General features: G+C 38.0%; 1 protein-coding gene across 2 annotated transcripts in view; it reads right to left on the bottom strand.

The window, feature by feature from the left end:
- Nucleotides 1-19,485, bottom strand: part of WDR70 (WD repeat domain 70) — a 318,511-nt gene that overhangs the window by 294,067 nt on the left and 4,959 nt on the right. For both annotated transcript variants that reach the window (XM_060092819.1, XM_060092820.1), the window contains exons 4-5: nt 15,837-15,957; nt 5,938-6,145 (exon numbers count right to left, since the gene is read on the bottom strand). In XM_060092819.1, coding sequence (XP_059948802.1) covers nt 5,938-6,145; nt 15,837-15,957 — 329 coding nt within the window. The remainder of the gene's footprint in view (nt 1-5,937; nt 6,146-15,836; nt 15,958-19,485) is intronic.

The following is a 19,485-nucleotide window of genomic DNA, read 5'->3' as shown; positions in this document are numbered from 1 at the left end:
GAAAAAAAAAAAAGACTTCTATCTGTTTAAGTCACTGCTTTTTTCCATTTTCTGTCACCGGCAGCCAAATCACTATGTACTAACTGATAGAAGTTAGTATGGGAGGGAGCACAGTAATGTTAAAAGCACAGACAGCCTGGGTTTGAACAGAAACTCTACCACTGAATAGTGAGATAAGTGAGTAAATGAATAAATTGGGCCAATTATTTAACCTCTGTGGGGAAAAAATTTAATATTTACTGATTATCTAGTGGTTCTTACTTCTTTTTTGTACTGAAAAGCTTTATAGTGTTTATATTATATTTACATTCAGATGCATCTCTCACTAAGCTTACTTCTAATTTTTGTTGTTGTTCCTGTTGTGAAACAGGTATCTCTTTTTCAATTTTAACCCTTTAAACTAGACACTATTAACCTGGTGTTTTTTGTTTGTTTGTTTGTTTGTTTTCGGTACGCGGGCCTCTCACTGTTGTGGCCCCTCCCGTTGCAGAGCACAGGCTCCGGATGCACAGGCTCAGCGGCCATGGCTCACGGGCCCAGCCGCTCGGTGGCATGTGGGATCTTGCCAGACCGGGGCACGAACCCGTGTCCCCTGCATCGGCAGGCAGACTCTCAACCACTGCGCCACCAGGGCAGCCCCTCCTGATACACTTTAATTACAGCCATGATAAGATTTCAAATGGACTTCTGAGCCCCACAACCACGCATGTTTTTCCTTCTCTGCATAGCTGCACTTCGGGTTTACTCACCTATCAGCTCCAAGTCAAAGGTCCAATCTTCATTAACCCTCTATTCTAGAGAAGTTGATTTTCCCATATTCCCAAATCTAATCTTGTACACTGTGCCTTTGTTCTGGCCATTCACTCTTCCTAGATAGGAGGTGGCCTCCACTCACCTCACCCATCAAAATGTTACCCTCTACAAGGCTCATTCAAATTCCACCTCCTCCACAAAGTACAGGCATCCCCTCTTATCCCTGGTTTTTGCTTTCTGCAGGTTCAGTTACCCTTGGTATGGAAATATTAAATCAAAAGTTCCAGAAACAAATAATTCATAGGTTTTAAATTGTGTGCCTTTCTGAGTAACATGACAGAATCTCAAGCTATCCTGCTCCTTCCTGCCCAACAAGTAAAGCATCCCTTTGTATAGTGTATCCTGCCCAGCAGTCACTTAGCAGTCATCTGTCAAGATATCACAGTGTTTGTGTTCAAGTAATTCTTATTTTACTTAATAATGGCCCCAAAGTGCAAGAGTGATGCTGGCAATTTGAAAATGCCAAAAAGAAGCTATAAAGTGCTTCCTTTAAGTGAAAAGTTGAAAAGTTCTCAACTTGATAAGGAAAGGAAAAAAATGGTACGCAGAGGTTGCTAGGATCTACAGTAAGAACAAATCTCCTATCTATGAAATCATGAAGAAGCAAAAAGAAATTCATGCTAGTTTTGCTGTCGCACCTCAAACTGCGAAAGTTATGACCACAGTGCACGATAAATGCTTAGTTAAGATCGAAAAGGCATTATACCTGTCCAATAATATATTTTGAGAGAGAGGGAAAGACCGCATTCACATTCAGGCATACCTTGTTTTATTGCTCTTTACTGTGTTTTTTACAAATTGAAGGTTTGTGGCAACCCTGCTTGGAGCAAGTCTATTGGCACAATTTTTCCAATGCATTTGCTCACTTCACGTCTCTGTGTCACATTCTGGTAAATCTCACAATATTTCAAACCCTCCACCAGCAAAATGATTACAACTCGCTGAAGGCTCAGATGATGGTTAACATTTTTTAGCAAGAACATATTTTTTTTTTTTTTTTTTTTTCGGTATGCGGGCCTCCCACTGCTGTGGCCTCCCCCGCTGCGGAGCACAGGCTCCGGACGCGCAGGCTCCGGACGCGCAGGCCCAGCGGCCATGGCTCACGGGCCCAGCCGCTCCGCGGCATATGGGATCCTCCCAGACCGGGGCACGAACCCGTATCCCCTGCATCGGCAGGCGGACTCTCAACCACTTGCGCCACCAGGGAGGCCCTGCAAGAACATATTTTTAAATTAAGGTAGGTACATTGTTTTCTTTTAGATATAATGCTATATTGCACACTTAATAGAGTACAGAATAGTGTAAACATAACTTTTATATGCACTGGGAAGCCAAAAAATTCATGTGACTTGCTTTATTTCAGCATTTGCTTCATTGTGGTGGTCTAGAACCCAACCAGCAATACCTCCAAGGTATGCCAGTAACTTTTACTACAGTACATCGTTATAATTGTTCTATTATAAGTTACTATTGTTAATCTCTTACTGTGCCTAATTTATAAATTAAACTTTATCACAGGTATATATGTATAGGAAAAACATAGTGTATATGTAAAGGTTGGTACCATCCACAGTTTCAGGCATCTACTGGGGTATTGAAACATATCCCCCTGGATAAGGGGGAATTACTGTATTTCTTCTCTGGATCTGATCTCATCAGCCTCATCTTTCCACTTCCCCCTAGTAAGAAAAAACAGCCATGCACTAATCACATGACATTTCACCACACTATCATGTACTTGCACACATTTAGTCCTCACTATAGCAACTTTTTTTTTCTCCTCACAACACCCTTCATACTTCTATTCTCTCTTCCCCAGTACCTTGCCAGCATTGCAAACCTGCATTCATCAGCTCAGACAAAAGACCACAGATTGGGTGGCTTAAAGATTAAAATTTTATTTTCTCACAGTTTTGGAGGCTAGAAGTCCATGACCAAGTGCCAGCAAATTTGGTTTCTGTTGCAGACTTTCTTCCTGGCTTATAAACAGCCAGCTTCTTGCTGTCATGTGCAGACCTAGCTCTCTAGTATCTCTCTTCTTATAAGGAGGTTAATCCTATTTGGATCAGGACCCACCCTTATGCCCTAACTTAACCTTGATTATTTCCAAAGAGGCTCATCTCCAAATAGTCACATTGAAGGTTAGGACTTCAACATATGAATTTGGGGGGCATACAAACATTCATAACAAACAAACATAAGTCATTCTCACATATGATAGTTCAACCTAAATATTACCTACTCTGTGAACTACCCAAAATAATTAAACACATTTTTTCCTTGTCCATCACACATTGTGGCCTGTTGTTGTGTGGTTGCTATTGTTTCTGATTACCCATGTATGAAAAGAAAAGAAAATGCTGGATGAAGGTTCTATATATGTTCAATAGATAAAACTTGTGCATTTGTATTGCTAAAATCTATACTCTTACTAATTGCCATCTTAACAACTCCTGAATTGTTTCTGAACAATCTTCCATTATCACTGTAGGTTTGTCCATTTCTCCTTATAATTCTGTCAATTTTTGCTTTGATTATATTGTGTTAAAATGCACACAGGTTAAGAACTATCAAATTTCCCTGGAGAATAAATTGTTTCTTTTACCATTAGCTAATGACACTCATTTTATCTTTACATTAATTTTATAATACTAATCAGTTATCTTTCAGTTGGTATTTTCCTGCTAGTCTCCTTTATTCCTTTTTCTTTCAACCCTTCTATGTCATTACATTTTAGATGTATCGTTCATAAGCAGAATATGCCTGAATTTTTTAATCCAATCTGAGGAGTTTTGTCTTTTAAGTGGCAAGTTTAGCCATTTACATCTATTGTGAATAATGACATACAGCTGACCTTTGAACAACATGACTTTGAACTACAGAGGTACACTTATAAGCAGATTTTTTTTTTAATAGTAAATACTACAGTACTACATGATCCACAGTTGGTTAAATCTGAGGATGTGGAGCCTCAGATGTGGAGGAACCATGTAAATGGAGGGCTGACGGTAAATTATACTCGGATTTTTGACTGCTCAGAGAGTCGGTGCCCCTAATTCCTGCAATGTTCAAGGGTCAACTGTATTTGTATTCATGCTTACCATCTTATTTTGTGATCTCTATTTATCAAGATTTTCATCTACTTCTTTTTTCCCCTTTCCTGTCTTTTTTTGGAATGATTGCTCTTTCTTCAATGGCATATCAAGAGCATTTCAGTGGTAGTATTGCAGACCAATAAGGGGGTACATTTTCTTTAGAGAATTTAAAAACAAAAATAAAATCAACTAAAGATGAGACTACTTTTTATTATCACCAGGTGCTGGCAATTCTAAAACTGTCAGTTTAGAAATTTGTTTTTTTGTTTTTTGCTATGATTAGTGCCGAGTTTTGATAACACATATGTAAGCTTCAAATTAGCATATTTTTATTACTTATCTTTTAATAAACATTGCATTCTACACGAAGTTAGTTTGGCGCACTCCCAGTTATACTATCTGCACCACATACATGCACAAATATACTCAGCTACACACATGTTCAGATAATATTTGTAATGGTTCAGAATCATTCAAGCTTACTTCAAGGGTGGTTTCATATCTCCAATCCCTGGTGTACTTCATGTTCTTGCATTTAAACAGTAGGTTCAAAATAAACAATGATTATAAAGTCAAAGAAACAAAAAGGGTCTTCCATTCTGCTATACTTTCAAGGCCAGGAGGAAAAGACAAAAGATGGTAGACTAGGTCGGCAGAAGAATTCAAAATGGGAATGTTTAAACACCTCAATTGTTTTCATCAAAAACATTCTAAAGCAGTGGGCCATTTAATGACAACATATGTCATTATTTAGCCATTTTCTCTGATTTTTACAGAAGAAACTTTAGAAGTTTTTACCAAATATATTAGAAAATGATGGATTTTCTGGAAGAAGAAATTTTAGTGAAAGTGTTTTAAGAACAGAGATATTTAAAAGCCACTAGGGGGCCTCCCTGGTGGCGCAGTGGTTGAGAGTCCGCCTGCCGATGCAGGCGATACGGGTTCGTGCCCCGGTCTGGGAGGATCCCATATGCCGCGGAGCGGCTGGGCCCGTGAGCCATGGCCGCTGGGCCTGCGCGTCCGGAGCCTGTGCTCCGCAATGGGAGAGGCCACAACAGTGAGAGGCCCGCATACCGCAAAAAGAAAAAAAAAAAAAAGCCACTAGGACTGACATCAAAAGAAAAATGATATGGTCAACACTGCAGTTTCAGGGATTTATTGTAAAACAAAATTTTTAATGAAACTGCCTGATTTATCCTTACGTTCCTCTTTTCCTAATTTTACATACACACACATACACATGTGTGCATGAAAAGCTTTCTTTAATAAACTATGAATAGACATAGAATGACAAATTTGGTATACTGTGTAGTAAACACAAATAAACAAAGAATGTCCATTTTGATGAAGTCACTGACAGATCTGCAAAGGCTGTCAGTTTCTCTTCTGGCCATTATTATTTGTTTCAACTCATAATTATTACTGAAAATAATCTGTCACATAGAGAAAGGTGGTATTAAAAAAAGATCCATTCTAGGTATCAAAAATACAAAGTACATCAATGGTTTTCTTTATATGTTTTTCCTTTTACTATTTTGGAGGTTACACAATTTCTATTTTTTGGGCATTTACTCTTAAAATTGTAACTTGCAACTTGACCTAAGCTAATCTAAAATTAACTAACATCTCTAGCCTTCGCCCAAATAATATGACTTCAAAATGATTGAACTGATTCCACTCTCCTATCTTCCACATTATTGTTCAAAATAATATTAGATCCACTTTATTTTTAAATCTTCCCAGATTTATTCATCATCAACATTACACTCAAGGCTACATAAACTTAACAAAATGTTTATTAGCTTTTTAACACATTGCTTCCTACTGTCCATTTATTATTTTTGAGTTCTACTTCTTTATCCTGAAATACATTCTTTAGAGTTCTTTCAACAGGGGGTTTTAGGAGTAAACTCAGATTTTTTTTTATTTGATCTCATTCATGAATAACTGTCTAGCAGGGAACTGATCTCTACATTACTCTAAAAGACACTACTCCACTGAATTCTTAAATTACTACTGAAATACTTACTTCCTCCTCTTCTGAATCATCATCATCATCATCATCTTCTTCTTCTTCTTCTTCCACATCTTCACCAAGAGGTGGAGGTAAAGGACCGAGGATATCTTCCTCCATATGATTAACTGGTTCTTCTGCCATTTTAAGGGGTAAAGGGGGGCCAATTAACTCATCATCAGAAGATTCAGAACTCGCTTCACTTTCACTGCTGCTTGTATCCCTGAAAATACAGAAACAGAAACTCATTGCCTTTGCTGAAACAAAGAACGTACTCTGGAGATAATACTGATTTCTCAGGAAACCCTGACTCTCCTTTTAACAACTGAGTTTTTTAAATGTTTTTAAATTTGTAATTCAAACATTGAATGTGTGACTCAAATATTATTTCACCTAAAGAAAGTAAAAAAACTTCTTTTATCTATCTTGCCTAAATATAAAGTCAGAGACAAAAGCTCAGAGCAATTACATGTTAGAGGCCCATCAGATAATCCTCATTCATAAAGAGCCAGCAGAACAACTGGAATGTGGAAGAAAAACTACTAGATACTACACCATAAGAAAGAAAACTACTGAGATAACCCATGCTTCTATTCACTATATGTGAATACGATCACTGTTTGCCATAGGAGTAAGCAAAGTCAGTCGTGTAAGAAAGTTAATATTACTGTCAAAATGTTTCAATATATTTTCTGAAATACAAATTATTTCTCAGTGCTAATCCAAGTTTGCTGAGTTGCTAGAATGTTAAACATATTGATAGCTGTCCTGGATTGTAAAGATACCTTACCCTAGGGAGTATCATATTGATTCTCAACTGTTTTCCTACCCAACACACCTGAGGACTATTACACACTCTCATTAAAGTCTATATGAAACACCTCTATACATTCCGAAGCCACCACCATCCACCATCCCCCTACCTCCCACCCCATCCCAAAAGGTGGAGAATTGCATTCCTAATTGTATCAATTAATCTATCAAATATTTTCTAGGATTCAAAGTGTCACTGCCTTCTAATGAAGTATCTCTAGAATATAAGCTCAATGAAAGCAGAAATTTGTCTGTTGTGTTCATTGCTGTGGCTCTAGCACCTACATGATGCCTGACATAGGCAGTCAATATCTACTGAAGAAAAAAAAATGGGATTTTTCTTTTTATTTTCATCTAGGTTCAATATTAAAAGGAATACATACTCACATACATGTTATCCTTATACAAAGACAGGAGCTAGCAAACCTCCATAAAGAGAATATCTCTTTTTTTCAACAGTTAAGCTCAAGGTGCTCCAGCCCCACAGGCCTTCTTCATAACCAAACACTTGAAGCTTGGTTCAGCCTGAGGGTCTTTGCACTCGCAGCTCCCTCTGCTAAAACACTTGTTACATGGCCTCTTTCTCATCATTCAGTTCTCCTCAAATGTCACCTCCTCAAAGAGGCCTTCAGACACACACCCCTTTCTAAACTTTCAAACACACCCCCATCAGTCACCATTACCTTAATTACCTTACTTTGATGGTCTTTATTATGTACATTGCTAAATTATATTGTTTGATTAGTTATTTAGTTGTTTGTAATCTGTTATCCATCCCCTCAAATGTCCCCACAGCAATATGAGCTGAGATCTCATCTGACTTGTTAAATGCTATACCCCCAATTTTTAAAGCAGTGCCTAACCCACAGAAATGTTCAATAAATACTTGAATTACTGAATAAATTTGTATTAAAGTATTCATGCTCCCAAATTTTCTCTCTTGTGATCAGATCACAAATTTCTGACTGTACTGGTTACAAGTCAGACTTCCTTAATGCAAAATTAAGGCCACAGAGAGCTCTAAATTGAAATGTTAACCCTTAGCACCCATGCTTTAACCCAGTTAACCAGTTCAAAAATAATCATTGAACTGAGAACTAAACAGATCCATATAGATTTCATGGCTGATTATGCAGGCCTAATACCCACATGAAACTTGATAGAATGTATAAGCTTCTAATTCTGCTTCTGGCTTTTTGCTGCTAATGTGCACAAGCCAAAAAAAAATGAACCATTTTTAACATTTTCAATATCCTGAGAAACAAAGTCCATGAAATTATGTCCAAAAATGTCCCTGACTGAAAACACAATACATTCCATGTTTAAAATATGCCTTGATTCAATGTGGTACCCAAATATGAACCAGAGCCTGAGAAACAATATGTACTCAACGAGAAAACAGTTGAGTCAATCCTAACGTTTTCCTCAGCTGACTTTTTTTTCCACCTGACTTTTTAAGTGAGATTTTAGCTAGGCATTAAATAAGATGTATGGTTGTACAATTTCATTAAATTCATAGGCAAAATTCATTGTTTCTGGTACTACTTTATTAAAAGGAAGTGCAAATGTCTAAATGATTCCTACCTTACAAATCTGGAGTATATCAGTATTTCTCTACTATCCTACAGCTATTTTTCATAGGATAAATGACGTATTTCTTCTCAGTAATTGATTTCTGAATGATAACTTACACCCATATAATATTTCTTTAAGCCAATAAAAAGGGTAGTTTTAGATTACTGTCTTTCTCTAAACCAAATTTTAACAACATTGTAGACGTTTTTTAAATTATCTGTATGCATTGTGAAACAGACTCTCAACATGCTACAAAGGAGAAAAACTAACATGAAACATACTTAAAATATATAGGCCCAAATGAAATACAGCCAAGAGAGCAGAAGACCAATTCCAGAACTGAATTCAAATTATAATAAGTAACTTATATATAATAAGTGTGCATTTAAAAAAAACAGTGAAGAAAATGATCACCATATAATGAATGCTGAACACTCATAAAATAAAACAGAAAACTACTCTGGAATCACACCTTACGTTACACATTAGAATCACCAAGACGGGACTTCCCTGGTGGCGTAGTGGTTAAGAATCTGCCTGCCAATGCAGGGAACGCAGGTTCAAGACCTGGTCTGGGAAGATCCCACATGCCATGGAGCAACTAAGCCCGTGCGCCACAACTACTGAGCCTGCGCTCTAGAGCCCGCAAGCCACAACTACTGAAGCCCACGCACCACAACTACTGCAGCCTGCCCACCTAGAGCCCGTGCTCCACAACAAGAGAAGCCACTGCAATGAGAAGCCCATGCACCGCAATGAAGAGTAGCCCCCGCTTGCTGCAACTAGAGAAAGCCCACGAGCAGCAACAAAGACCCAATGCAGGGCCTCCCTGGTGGCGCAAGTGGTTGGGAGTCCGCCTGCCGATGCAGGGGATGCGGGTTCGTGCCCCGGTCTGGGAGGATCCCATGTGCCGCGGAGCGGCTGGGCCCGTGGGCCATGGCTGCTGGGCCTGCGCGTCCGGAGCCTGCGCATCCGGAGCCTGTGCTCCGCAACGGGAGAGGCCACAACAGTGAGAGGCCCACATACCGCAAAAAGAAAAAAAAAAAAAAAAAAAGACCCAATGCAGCCAAAAATAAATAAAATAAATTTATTTAAAAAAAAACAAAAAAAAGAATCACCAAGATGGGTCAAAAATAAAACAAAAACAAAAAAAGTTGGACCCCTACCTCACATCATATACATAATGAACTCAAAATGGATCAATAAGCAAAATGTAAGAGCTAAAGCTATGTTTTTTTAGATGAAAGCAGGAGAAATCTTCATGACCTATAATTTGGCAATGGCTTCTTAGATATGACATGAAAAACAAGATCAACAAAAAGAAAAAATAGGTAAGTTGGACTTCACCAAAATTAAAAGCTTTCATGCATCAAAGGATATTATTAAGAAAGTAAAAAAACAATCTAAAGAATGAATAAAATATTTGCAGATCACATATCTGATGAGTTAATAACCAAAATGTATAAAGAATTCCTATAACTTAACAACAGAAATACAAACAACACAATTTTTAAATGGGCAAAGGACTTGAATATGCATTTCTCAAAAGAAGATATACAAATGATCAATAAGCATATCAAAAAATGCTCAACATCATTAGACATTAGGGAAATGAAAATAAAAACTACAAGGAGGGACTTCCTTGGTGGTCCAATGGTTAAGAATCTGTCTTCCAATGCAGGGGACGTGGGTTCAATCCCTGGTCGGGGAACTAGGATCCCACATGCAGCGGGACAACTAAGCCCACACATCACACCTAGAGAGCCCACGTGCCCCAACTACAGAGCCCATGTGCTCTGGAGCCCACACACTACCACTAGAGAGAAGCCCGCATGCTGCAACGAAAGGTCCCACAAGCAGCAACCAAGACCTGACACAGCCAAAAATAAATAAATATATTTAAAAAAAAAAAAACTACAAGGAGATACCACTTCTCACCTACAGGGATGACTATAATAGAAACAAAACAAAAAATGGAAAGTAACAAGTGATGGCAAGAACGTGGAGAAATTGGAACCCTCACACGTTGCTGCTGAGAACGTAAAATGGGGCAGCCATAGTGGAAAACAGCTTGGCAGTTTTTCAAAAAGCTAAACATAAAATTACCATATGACCCAGAAATTTCACTCGTAGGCAAATACCCAAAAGAATTAAAATCAAAGACTCAAACAGATACTTGTATGTCAGTGTTCACTGCACTTACAATACCCAAAAGATGGAAACCCAAGTGTTCATCAATGAGAGAAGGGGAATTACTGCTTAATGGCTAAAGTTTCTGTTTGGAGTGATAACATTTTTGGAAATAGTGATGATGGCTGTACAACATTATAAACATTACTAATGCCTCTAAACTGTATACTTCAAATTGTTTAAAATGGAAATTCTTATGTTAAAAACATTTTTGCCCCAATTCAAAAAATCAAGACACCATAGTAAAATAAAACATTTAGAAATACAGAGGTAAATTGAAGAAAAAAAATGTTAAAACAATTTTTAATCATTTCCTCTGGGAAGCAAGAATCATGAGCAGGGAGAAATGAGACTTTATAATGTTTGACTTTGTAATGTGTATACCCTACTTCGATAAAAATTTAAAAGATAAGTGGTTGCTAAGGGTTTGTGGGGAGGGAGGGATGAAGAGGTGGAACACAGAGGATGGTGAAGGCAGTGAAACTACTCTGATTGATACCATAGTGGTGGATAAACATCATTACAAATTTGTGCAAACTGACAGAAGGTACAACATCAAAGAGTGAACCCTCATGTAAACTCTGGATTCTGAGTGATGAAGATGTGTCAGTGTAGGTTCACCAACTGTAACAAATATACCACTCTGGTGGGGGCTGTTGATAATGGAGGAGGCTATGCATGTACTGGGCCAGGTGATATATGGAAAACTCTCTGTACCTTCGGCTCAATTTTGTTGTGAACTTAAAACTGCTCTAAAAAAAACTCTACTAAATTTTTTTAAATTAAAAATAAAGGGGCTGGGGAAATTGATTATTCATATGAAGCAAAAAATAAAAATGAATAACATCTTTACATTATCCACAAAAAATTAATCCTATGTTGATTTAAGACCTAAATATGGAAAACAAAACTTAAAAACTTTAGATAAAAATATAGAAAGTTATCTTTATGTCCTCAGAGTAAGGACTCATTTCTTAAACAAAACACAAAAGCACACATCACAAAAGAAAAGGTTAAAATGAGAATATATTAACATTTGAAACTTATTTTTTTAAAAAATACCACTGAAAAACAAAAAAATAGTAATAGTAAACCACCAATTAAGGGGAGAACACAAGGAACCTGACAGAAAATCTTGCAGAAGACACAGTTCTTACTATATCTTCAGAAGAAAAAATATATGACCAATAAACTTTTGAAATGATGATGTACAACCACGCTGGTAATCATCAAAATGCAAATGAACACTATAAGGATACCACCTCACAACAATCAGATTGGCACAAATAAAAATGTCTAACAGTAACAACTGTTGATGAGGATGTGGAGCAACGGGAACTCTTACACTCTGCTGCTGGGAAAGTAAGTGGGTACAAACTCTTTAGAAAACAACTGAGCCAAATCTAAAGATAAATGTGTACTTACTCAAAGACCTAGCAAGTCCACTACTAGGTATATACTCTAAAGAAACTTTTGTACAGTAAAACAGAGGATAGCTATAAGGAGATCTCTAAAAGCATATTTTATAATAGTATAGAAAAACAGCAACCTAAACTGACTAGACAATGGATAAACTGTAATATAGTTCTAAGTGGAAAACTAAAATGCACTGAAAATGAAATGAACTATAGATTCACTTGTCAACACGAATGTGAAAAACCTCTTGTTGAATAAAAAAAGCAAATTGGAAAAATACATTCATTAAAGCATTAATGACATCTATATAAAATAGAAATCATACAAAACAACATGTATTTAGGAATACACTCATATATAATAAAATTATTAAAAAGAGGAGGGAAAGATAAATACAAGGAAGGTTTCCCTTGTGGAGCAAAGGAGTAGAATTTCAAAGCACTGATAAAGCTCTACAACTGTCTCACATGCTGGATGTTTGTTTCATTGTTCTCTTTACTTTAAATGAAGGATATCTAAAGTTTTATATGTATGACAAACTCCATAACAAAAATTTTTTGTCGGGCTTCCCTGGTGGCGCAGTGGTTGAGAGTCCGCCTGCTGATGCAGGGGACACGGATTCGAGCCCTGGTCCGGGAAGATCCCACATACTGCACAGCAACTAAGCCCGTGCACCACAACTACTGAGCCTGCGCTCTAGGGCCCACGTGCCACAACTACTGAAGCCCACGCACCTAGAGCCCGTGCTCCGCAACAAGAGAAGCCACCGCAAGGAGAAGCCCACGCACCGCAACGAAGAGTAGCTTGCCGCAACTAGAGAAAGCCCGCGTGCAGCAACAAAGACCCAACACAGCCAAAAAATAAATAAATAAATTTTAAAAAAAGAAAGAAAATATCTTGGACTACAACTTGTAGTGAATAAAGATGTTCTTTTTTTAAAAATTTATTTATTTTGGGCTGCGCTGGGTCTTTGTTGCTGCACACGGGCTTTCTCTAGTTGTGGCGAGCGGGGGCTACTCTTCGTTGCGGTGCGCCAGCTTCTCATTGCGGTGGCTTCTTTTGTTATGGAGCACGGGCTCTAGGCACGTGGGCTTCCGTAGTTGTGGCTCGCGGGCTCTAGAGCCCAGGTTTAGTAGTTGTGGAGCACGGGCTTAGTTGCTCCAGGGCATGTGGGATCTTCCCGGACCAGGGCTCGAACCCATGTCCCTGCATTGGCAGGCAGATTCCTAACCACTGCGCAACCAGGGAAGTCCCTAAAGATGTTCTTAAAATGGCTATTTTTTAAAAACGGACTTCAAATTTAATTTAGCCACAGTGAAATTATTTCATAGTAACATGATTCAATGCTTAAGCAGAAATAGCTTAAAGACTCCTATAACAGAGATAGAAAATCTACATAAAATATATCTGATATTAATATAGTCTCAGTTAAGCTTCTGACGGGCTTATTCATCTGCCATGGATTATTCATTCGAGGCCTTCTGAAACAGGGATAAGTAAACTTCCATTCTTTTGATCAACAAAATACTGTAATAAAGTTGTATTATTTTATTTTTCTTGATGATCATTTCTATCTTTATATTTGATATAGATGGTCCCCACTTACAATTTAGACTTAACGATTTTTCAGCTCTACAATGGTGTGAAAGCAATACGCATTCAGTAGAAACCATGCACTGAATTTTGATCTTTTCCAGGACTGGCGATAAACGGTACCAAACTCTCTCATGATGCTGGGCAGTGGCAGCAAGCCACAGCTCCCAGTCAGCCACGCAATCATCAGGGTAAACAATCAGTACACCTACAACCATTCTGTACCCATACAACCATTCTGTTTTTCACTTTAGTATAGTATTTCATAAATTACATGAGATAGCCAATACTTTATTATAAAATAGGCTTTGTGTTCTATGGTTTTGCCCAGATGTAGGCTAATATAAGTGTTCCAAGCATGTTTAAGGTAGACTAGGCTAAGCTTTGATATTCAGTAGGTTAGGTGTATTAAATGCATTTTCAACTTATAATATTTGCAATTTATGATGGGTTTATCTGGACATAACCCCATCATAAGTCAAGAAGATCTGTAATTATAATCTTAACAGTAGTTCTGTAATTTTAATCACTAATGACAAAAGTAATGCTGGGTTTTGTTATATCAATAAAATTTATTCTCAATACCAATACTGCACGTTCTTTATCTTTGGACTTTAAAGTTAGTATTGCAGAAAAAACAGAATCAATGAAACTACTGAAATTTTTACAATTTTCAATTAATGGAATCATTTGTTTGTCAAAACCTTAGCAATAAGATAAATTTCCAAAAACACAACAGTAGTTTTTTGACATCTTAAATCATCCCAAAAGTAAGAAACTAAAGGTAAATACTAAATGTTCCTCTTAGGAAAAAGGGGTTTTTTCCCTATCATATTGAAACCCAAGGACATTGTGAGACTGATAACTGATATAAAACCATAGATAATGCTAAACTGAATTTTTTGACTAATATAAAGAAAGGACACTCTATAGCAGGGGTTGGTAAACTTTGGCCCAGTGTTTGTTTTTTAAAGATTTACTGAACACAGATAAGCCCATTCATTTACGTGTCGTCTATGAAAAGGGAGAACCAGACTTGTAGTCCCATATAGATATCCCCTCCCTCCGCAAAGAGAAGCTATAGAAAAGACTAACCAACACTCTTTTTTTTTTTTTTTTTTGCAGTATGCCGTCTTCTCACTGCCGTGGCCTCTTCCGTTGCGGAGCACAGGCTCCGGATGCGCAGGCTCAGCGGCCATGGCGCACGGACCCAGCCGCTCCGCGGCATGTGGGATCTTCCCAGACCAGGGAACGAACCCGTGCCCCCTGCATCGGCAGGCGGACTCTCAACCATTGCGCCACCAGGGAAGCCCTAACCAACACTCTTATGGAAAGATATTCTGCTCAAGAGCCTAGACTGAGATACCAAAGAATGCACCTTCTGGGTGAACAAAAAATAAAATTACATAGTATAAGTGATATTTTGTGTATTTAGATATTTTATGTTTTTTTACTGTAAAAAGAGGAAATAATGAAATCCACTGGTGAAATTTGCCATGAATAGTTTATGTAACCAATTTGATTATTCCCTGGTGGCACAGTGGTTGAGAGTCCGCCTGCCGATGCAGGGGACACGGGTTCGTGCCCCGGTCCGGGAAGATCCCACATGCCGCGGAGCGGCTGGGCCCATGAGCCATGGCCGCTGAGCCTGCACGTCCGGAGCCTGTGCTCCGCAATGGGAGAGGCCACAACAGTGAGAGGCCCGCATACCGCAAAAAAAAAAAAAAAAAAAAAAAAAAAATATATATATATATATATATATATATATATATATCTAAACAACATTAGAATTCTCATATTATTCTACCCAGATTTGATATCTATATACTTATTTATATTGTTTAAAGTTCTTAGTAATTAAGTTACATAGTATTAAATTTCAATTTAAAGTAATTTTAATGGCTGCTTTCTCCTCTAAGTCGATAAACTTTATAATGTGCCTCTATTTATATTCTTTCTTATTATCTATTTCCATAAAGGATCCTACCAAAAAAGGTTATGAATGCAGAGTCTGGGGAAAGGGACAAAAGATGTAAATGACAAAATAAACATGAAAAAAATAATAAACTTGTCAACATCTTTCCAACTTTACATAGTTATGCTCTGCAGTCAAAAGGCATAGATTTTAATACTACATCTGGAATACTTTAGAAAAAGTCAATTGATTTACAGTGTGACAAATGACTTTTTCCTGATCCTAGACATACACAATTGCCTGAAATGGGAGAAATTATGCAAGCTTTTAGTATCAGGAACTTTGCCTAAATTGTGTTATGAACGCCTGGAAAAAGGTAGTTTAAAAGCATTCTTTTGAGAAAGACAAGCACCTGGAAGATGATTTAGAGCCATCTCTGGCCACATTTGAGCCTGAAGATGTTGGTTCAAGATCTTCGCTTTGCCTTCTTAATTCTTTCTCTCTGTTCATTTCTTCCTCTTTTTCTCTTGCTTCTGAAAAGATTATAAAATTTTTTCAACAGTTAGGCTTCAAAATTTGTTATTATTTAAAACACTATAAATTAACATAGTTACAAAGATGTAACATAGACATGTTACCAGTAACAGCAAAAAAATTATCAATCTAAATGCCCAACACTGAGAAAATAATTGAAGTTTACTGTGTATCAACATAATATGAAATACAGCCAATAAAAATAGTGATAGAAGAGAAATTCCTGGCAGTCTAGTGGTTAAGACTCAGTGCTTTCACTGCAGTGGCCTGAGTTCAATCCCTGGTCAGGGAACTAAGATCCTACAAGCCACACAGCACAGCCAAAAAAAAAAAAAATAGTAATGGAAAATGTACAAATCTGAGAAAATATAAACAGATATGCTAAGCAAAATTAACACGTGAACAGTGTATGAACCATGACTGTACTATGTAAAAAGATGTGGCAAGTGACCAGAAGAAAGTATTCAAAGGTAAGATTTTAGGTAATCTCACCTTTTACTTTTAATGTTTTAAACCAAAAATTCAGTACTTCATTCCTTTATGAATTTCCCAAACTGGATTTTTGGTCAGAGACTTCCTACCAAAATTATGAGGAAAGTTGAATTACATTTAGTTTCCAGAGTTGTCTACCTTGGAAAGACAAAAAAAATTTATCCAAGGAAATCTTATCTTTCTCCTCTGATAATCTCACTCAACAATTGGGGCGGGAAGCACATAGGAAGGAAATTAATTATATGAATAAGGCTTGTTCTCAATTGCCACCATCCTCAATAACCTGAGATAATCTTTAACATTTATTTCTTAATAATGAAGAATAATACACCCAAAGTTAAGTGGTATCAAAGGGCACTTATTAATTGGAATGTTGTACTCTTTAGGCCTTTTGTTGCTAGGATGTAGAGGATGAGTAACAAGGAGATAGGCAGCAACTAGTGTCAACAACCAGTCTTTTGTTTCAAACATGGAAGATAAAACTCTCCGGGAAGAGGTAAGGCATAGCTCAGGTTAATTTTTTTGTGCTCTCCACTGGGCTGGGTTAGGAGTTAACAATTTGGCACTCTGATGCTGGAGGAGGCTGAAAACAATAAGAGAAGGATAATGCCCAAATTTAAGAGTGAGCCTGCTGGGCTCCTACCTTCATCCTGCTTCTCCAGACATTCCCTCCATTCCCTCTAGGGTGAGGGGGGATTGGAGAGTGAAGTGGGGAAGGCCACACTTGGACTGTAGGCTCAGGTCTTAGGGGCAGTTCTGACCCTAATCAGGAAACGATACTAAGGCACATTATTAGCCACCTACACAACAGCCACTTCTCACTTTCTCCTTGCTAAGAAAACCACAGTTCTCCCTAGGTAAGAATCAACACTGTGTTTCAGGAGCTGCTGGGCCCCGCCCTGCCCAGGAGGGCTGAAGTTTGATTCCAGGTCAACCATAGTGGTCTTGCAATGGCTGTTTATTGCAACTGATGTGCCACACTAATACCGGCTAATAACATGTGAGGGGAAGTCAGCTGAAGGTACATTTGAGAAAGGTTTTCTTGCTCCTCAAAAGTGTTACATAGAAGTCTCCTTTCAGCCTGTGGAGGTGGTCACCTGCATGTAACAAAATTTAGCTGACAAAATTTTGAGACATGAGGACAGTCTGCTTAGGACAAGCCAACACTCTAAAGCTGGCAAAACAGAAAAAAGGGGAAAAAACTTCATGTCCTTCATATCAGGACGCAGAAGACAGAACAGCCCCACTCCAGAGTTCTTGTCATAGTGCAATACTAAACCTTTCTTATTTAAGCAATTTTTTATTAGGTCTTCTATGACTTCTTTGAAAGTAACCATTAGCATCTTAATATCAACCTTAATTTAACAAAAATAATAGCAACTAATACATGGAGCTTACTATGCTATGTACTAGGTATTGTTTTAAGCATTTCCTGTAAATGAACTCCTTTAACGCAGACATAGAGAATGGACTTGAGGACATGAGGGGAAGGGTAAGTTGGGATGAAGTGAGAGAGTGGCATGGACTTATATATACTACCAAATGTAAAACAGATAGCTAGTGGGAAGCAGCCACATAGCACAGGGAGATCAGCTCGGTGCTCTGTGACCACCTAGAGGGGTGGTCTAGGGAGGCTGGGAGGGAGACGCAGAGGGAGGAGATATGGGGATATATGTATATGTATAGCTGATTCACTTTGTTATACAGCAGAAACTAACATACCATTGTAAAGCAATTATACTCCAATAAAGATGTTAAAAAAAATTAACTCCTTTAATCTTCATAACAATCCCTGAAGTAGAAACTTTTTTTCTTCACCTTTATTGGAGTATAATTGACAAATAAAACTGTGAGATATGTAAAGTGCACAATGTGATGATTTGGTACAAAAATACATTGTGATAGAATTCTCCCCATGGAGTCAATGAACACAACCATCACCCCACATATTTACCTTTTTTTTGGGGGGGGGAATAACATTTAAGTTCTACTATCCTAGCAAATTTCAATTATACAATACAGTTGAAGTAGATACTACTATCCTCACTTTATAGTTGACGAATCCAAGGCAGAGAATAGAGCTATTAAGCCTCAAAGCAGTGAACTGAGGCTCCACAACTGCAACTTTCCTTGATGTGACCAGACTTTCTAGAGACTGTAAAATTATCCAGCGACTACCACCTACCTTATAAAACAGTGAGCCTGCCTCTCTCTCCAATGGGCCATAAAGTACAGCCCTTCATTGCTTACTTGTCACCAGACTATCTGGAAACTATGACCCACCCACCTAACTAGAGTTCCTTCCCAGAGGATGAATACTCCAAGCTATGTGCCCCATCCTGGTGAAGATCTAACTTTTTAATTTAAAATTTAACTTTTTTTTAACAATAGTAAGGATTTTCTATTCAGAGAGGCTTCTGCTGTCACCTGCTGCTTCATAAAAGAAGAAAAAAAAAGAAAAGACATTTTTGAGGAAAAAAAATATTTTTTTCCTCATTGTTGACTGAGGACAAACCAAAATGAAACATAATAAACTGTAGCTCCCTGACCAAGGGGATCATTTTCATATATTTTTACTGAACGTAGGACCAAGTACACTGTAAACACTGTAAAAATGCTCCACATGTTCCCTTAACAAGTGAATTAACCTACCCCCCATCACCTCATTTTATTCTTCCAAGTACCTCATTTTATTGTTAACTCTCTACTCTCAGATAGTTACCAATTTTGGATAGCCATTTCTGCAAAAGCACCCCAGATGTATGCAACTCTCATTTAGGTTAACAGCAAACTAGCCAAGGACTTGCCTGGTGGCGCAGTGGTTAAGAATCCGCCTGCCAATGCAGGAGACACAGGTTCGATCCCTGGTCCAAGAAGATCCCACATGCCTTGGAGCAACTAAGCCCGGGTGCCACAACTACTGAGGCTGTGCTCTAGAGCCCACGCGCCCCAACTACTGAGCCCGCGTGCCACAACTACTGAAGCCTGCGCGCCTAGGGTCCCTGCTCCGCAAGAAGAGAAGCCACAGCAATGAG

This window comes from Mesoplodon densirostris, chromosome 3, assembly GCF_025265405.1.
Source record: "Mesoplodon densirostris isolate mMesDen1 chromosome 3, mMesDen1 primary haplotype, whole genome shotgun sequence".
NCBI lineage: Eukaryota > Metazoa > Chordata > Mammalia > Artiodactyla > Ziphiidae > Mesoplodon > Mesoplodon densirostris.
Note: the sequence above shows the minus strand (reverse complement) of the source record. Positions and strands in the feature narration are given on the sequence as shown.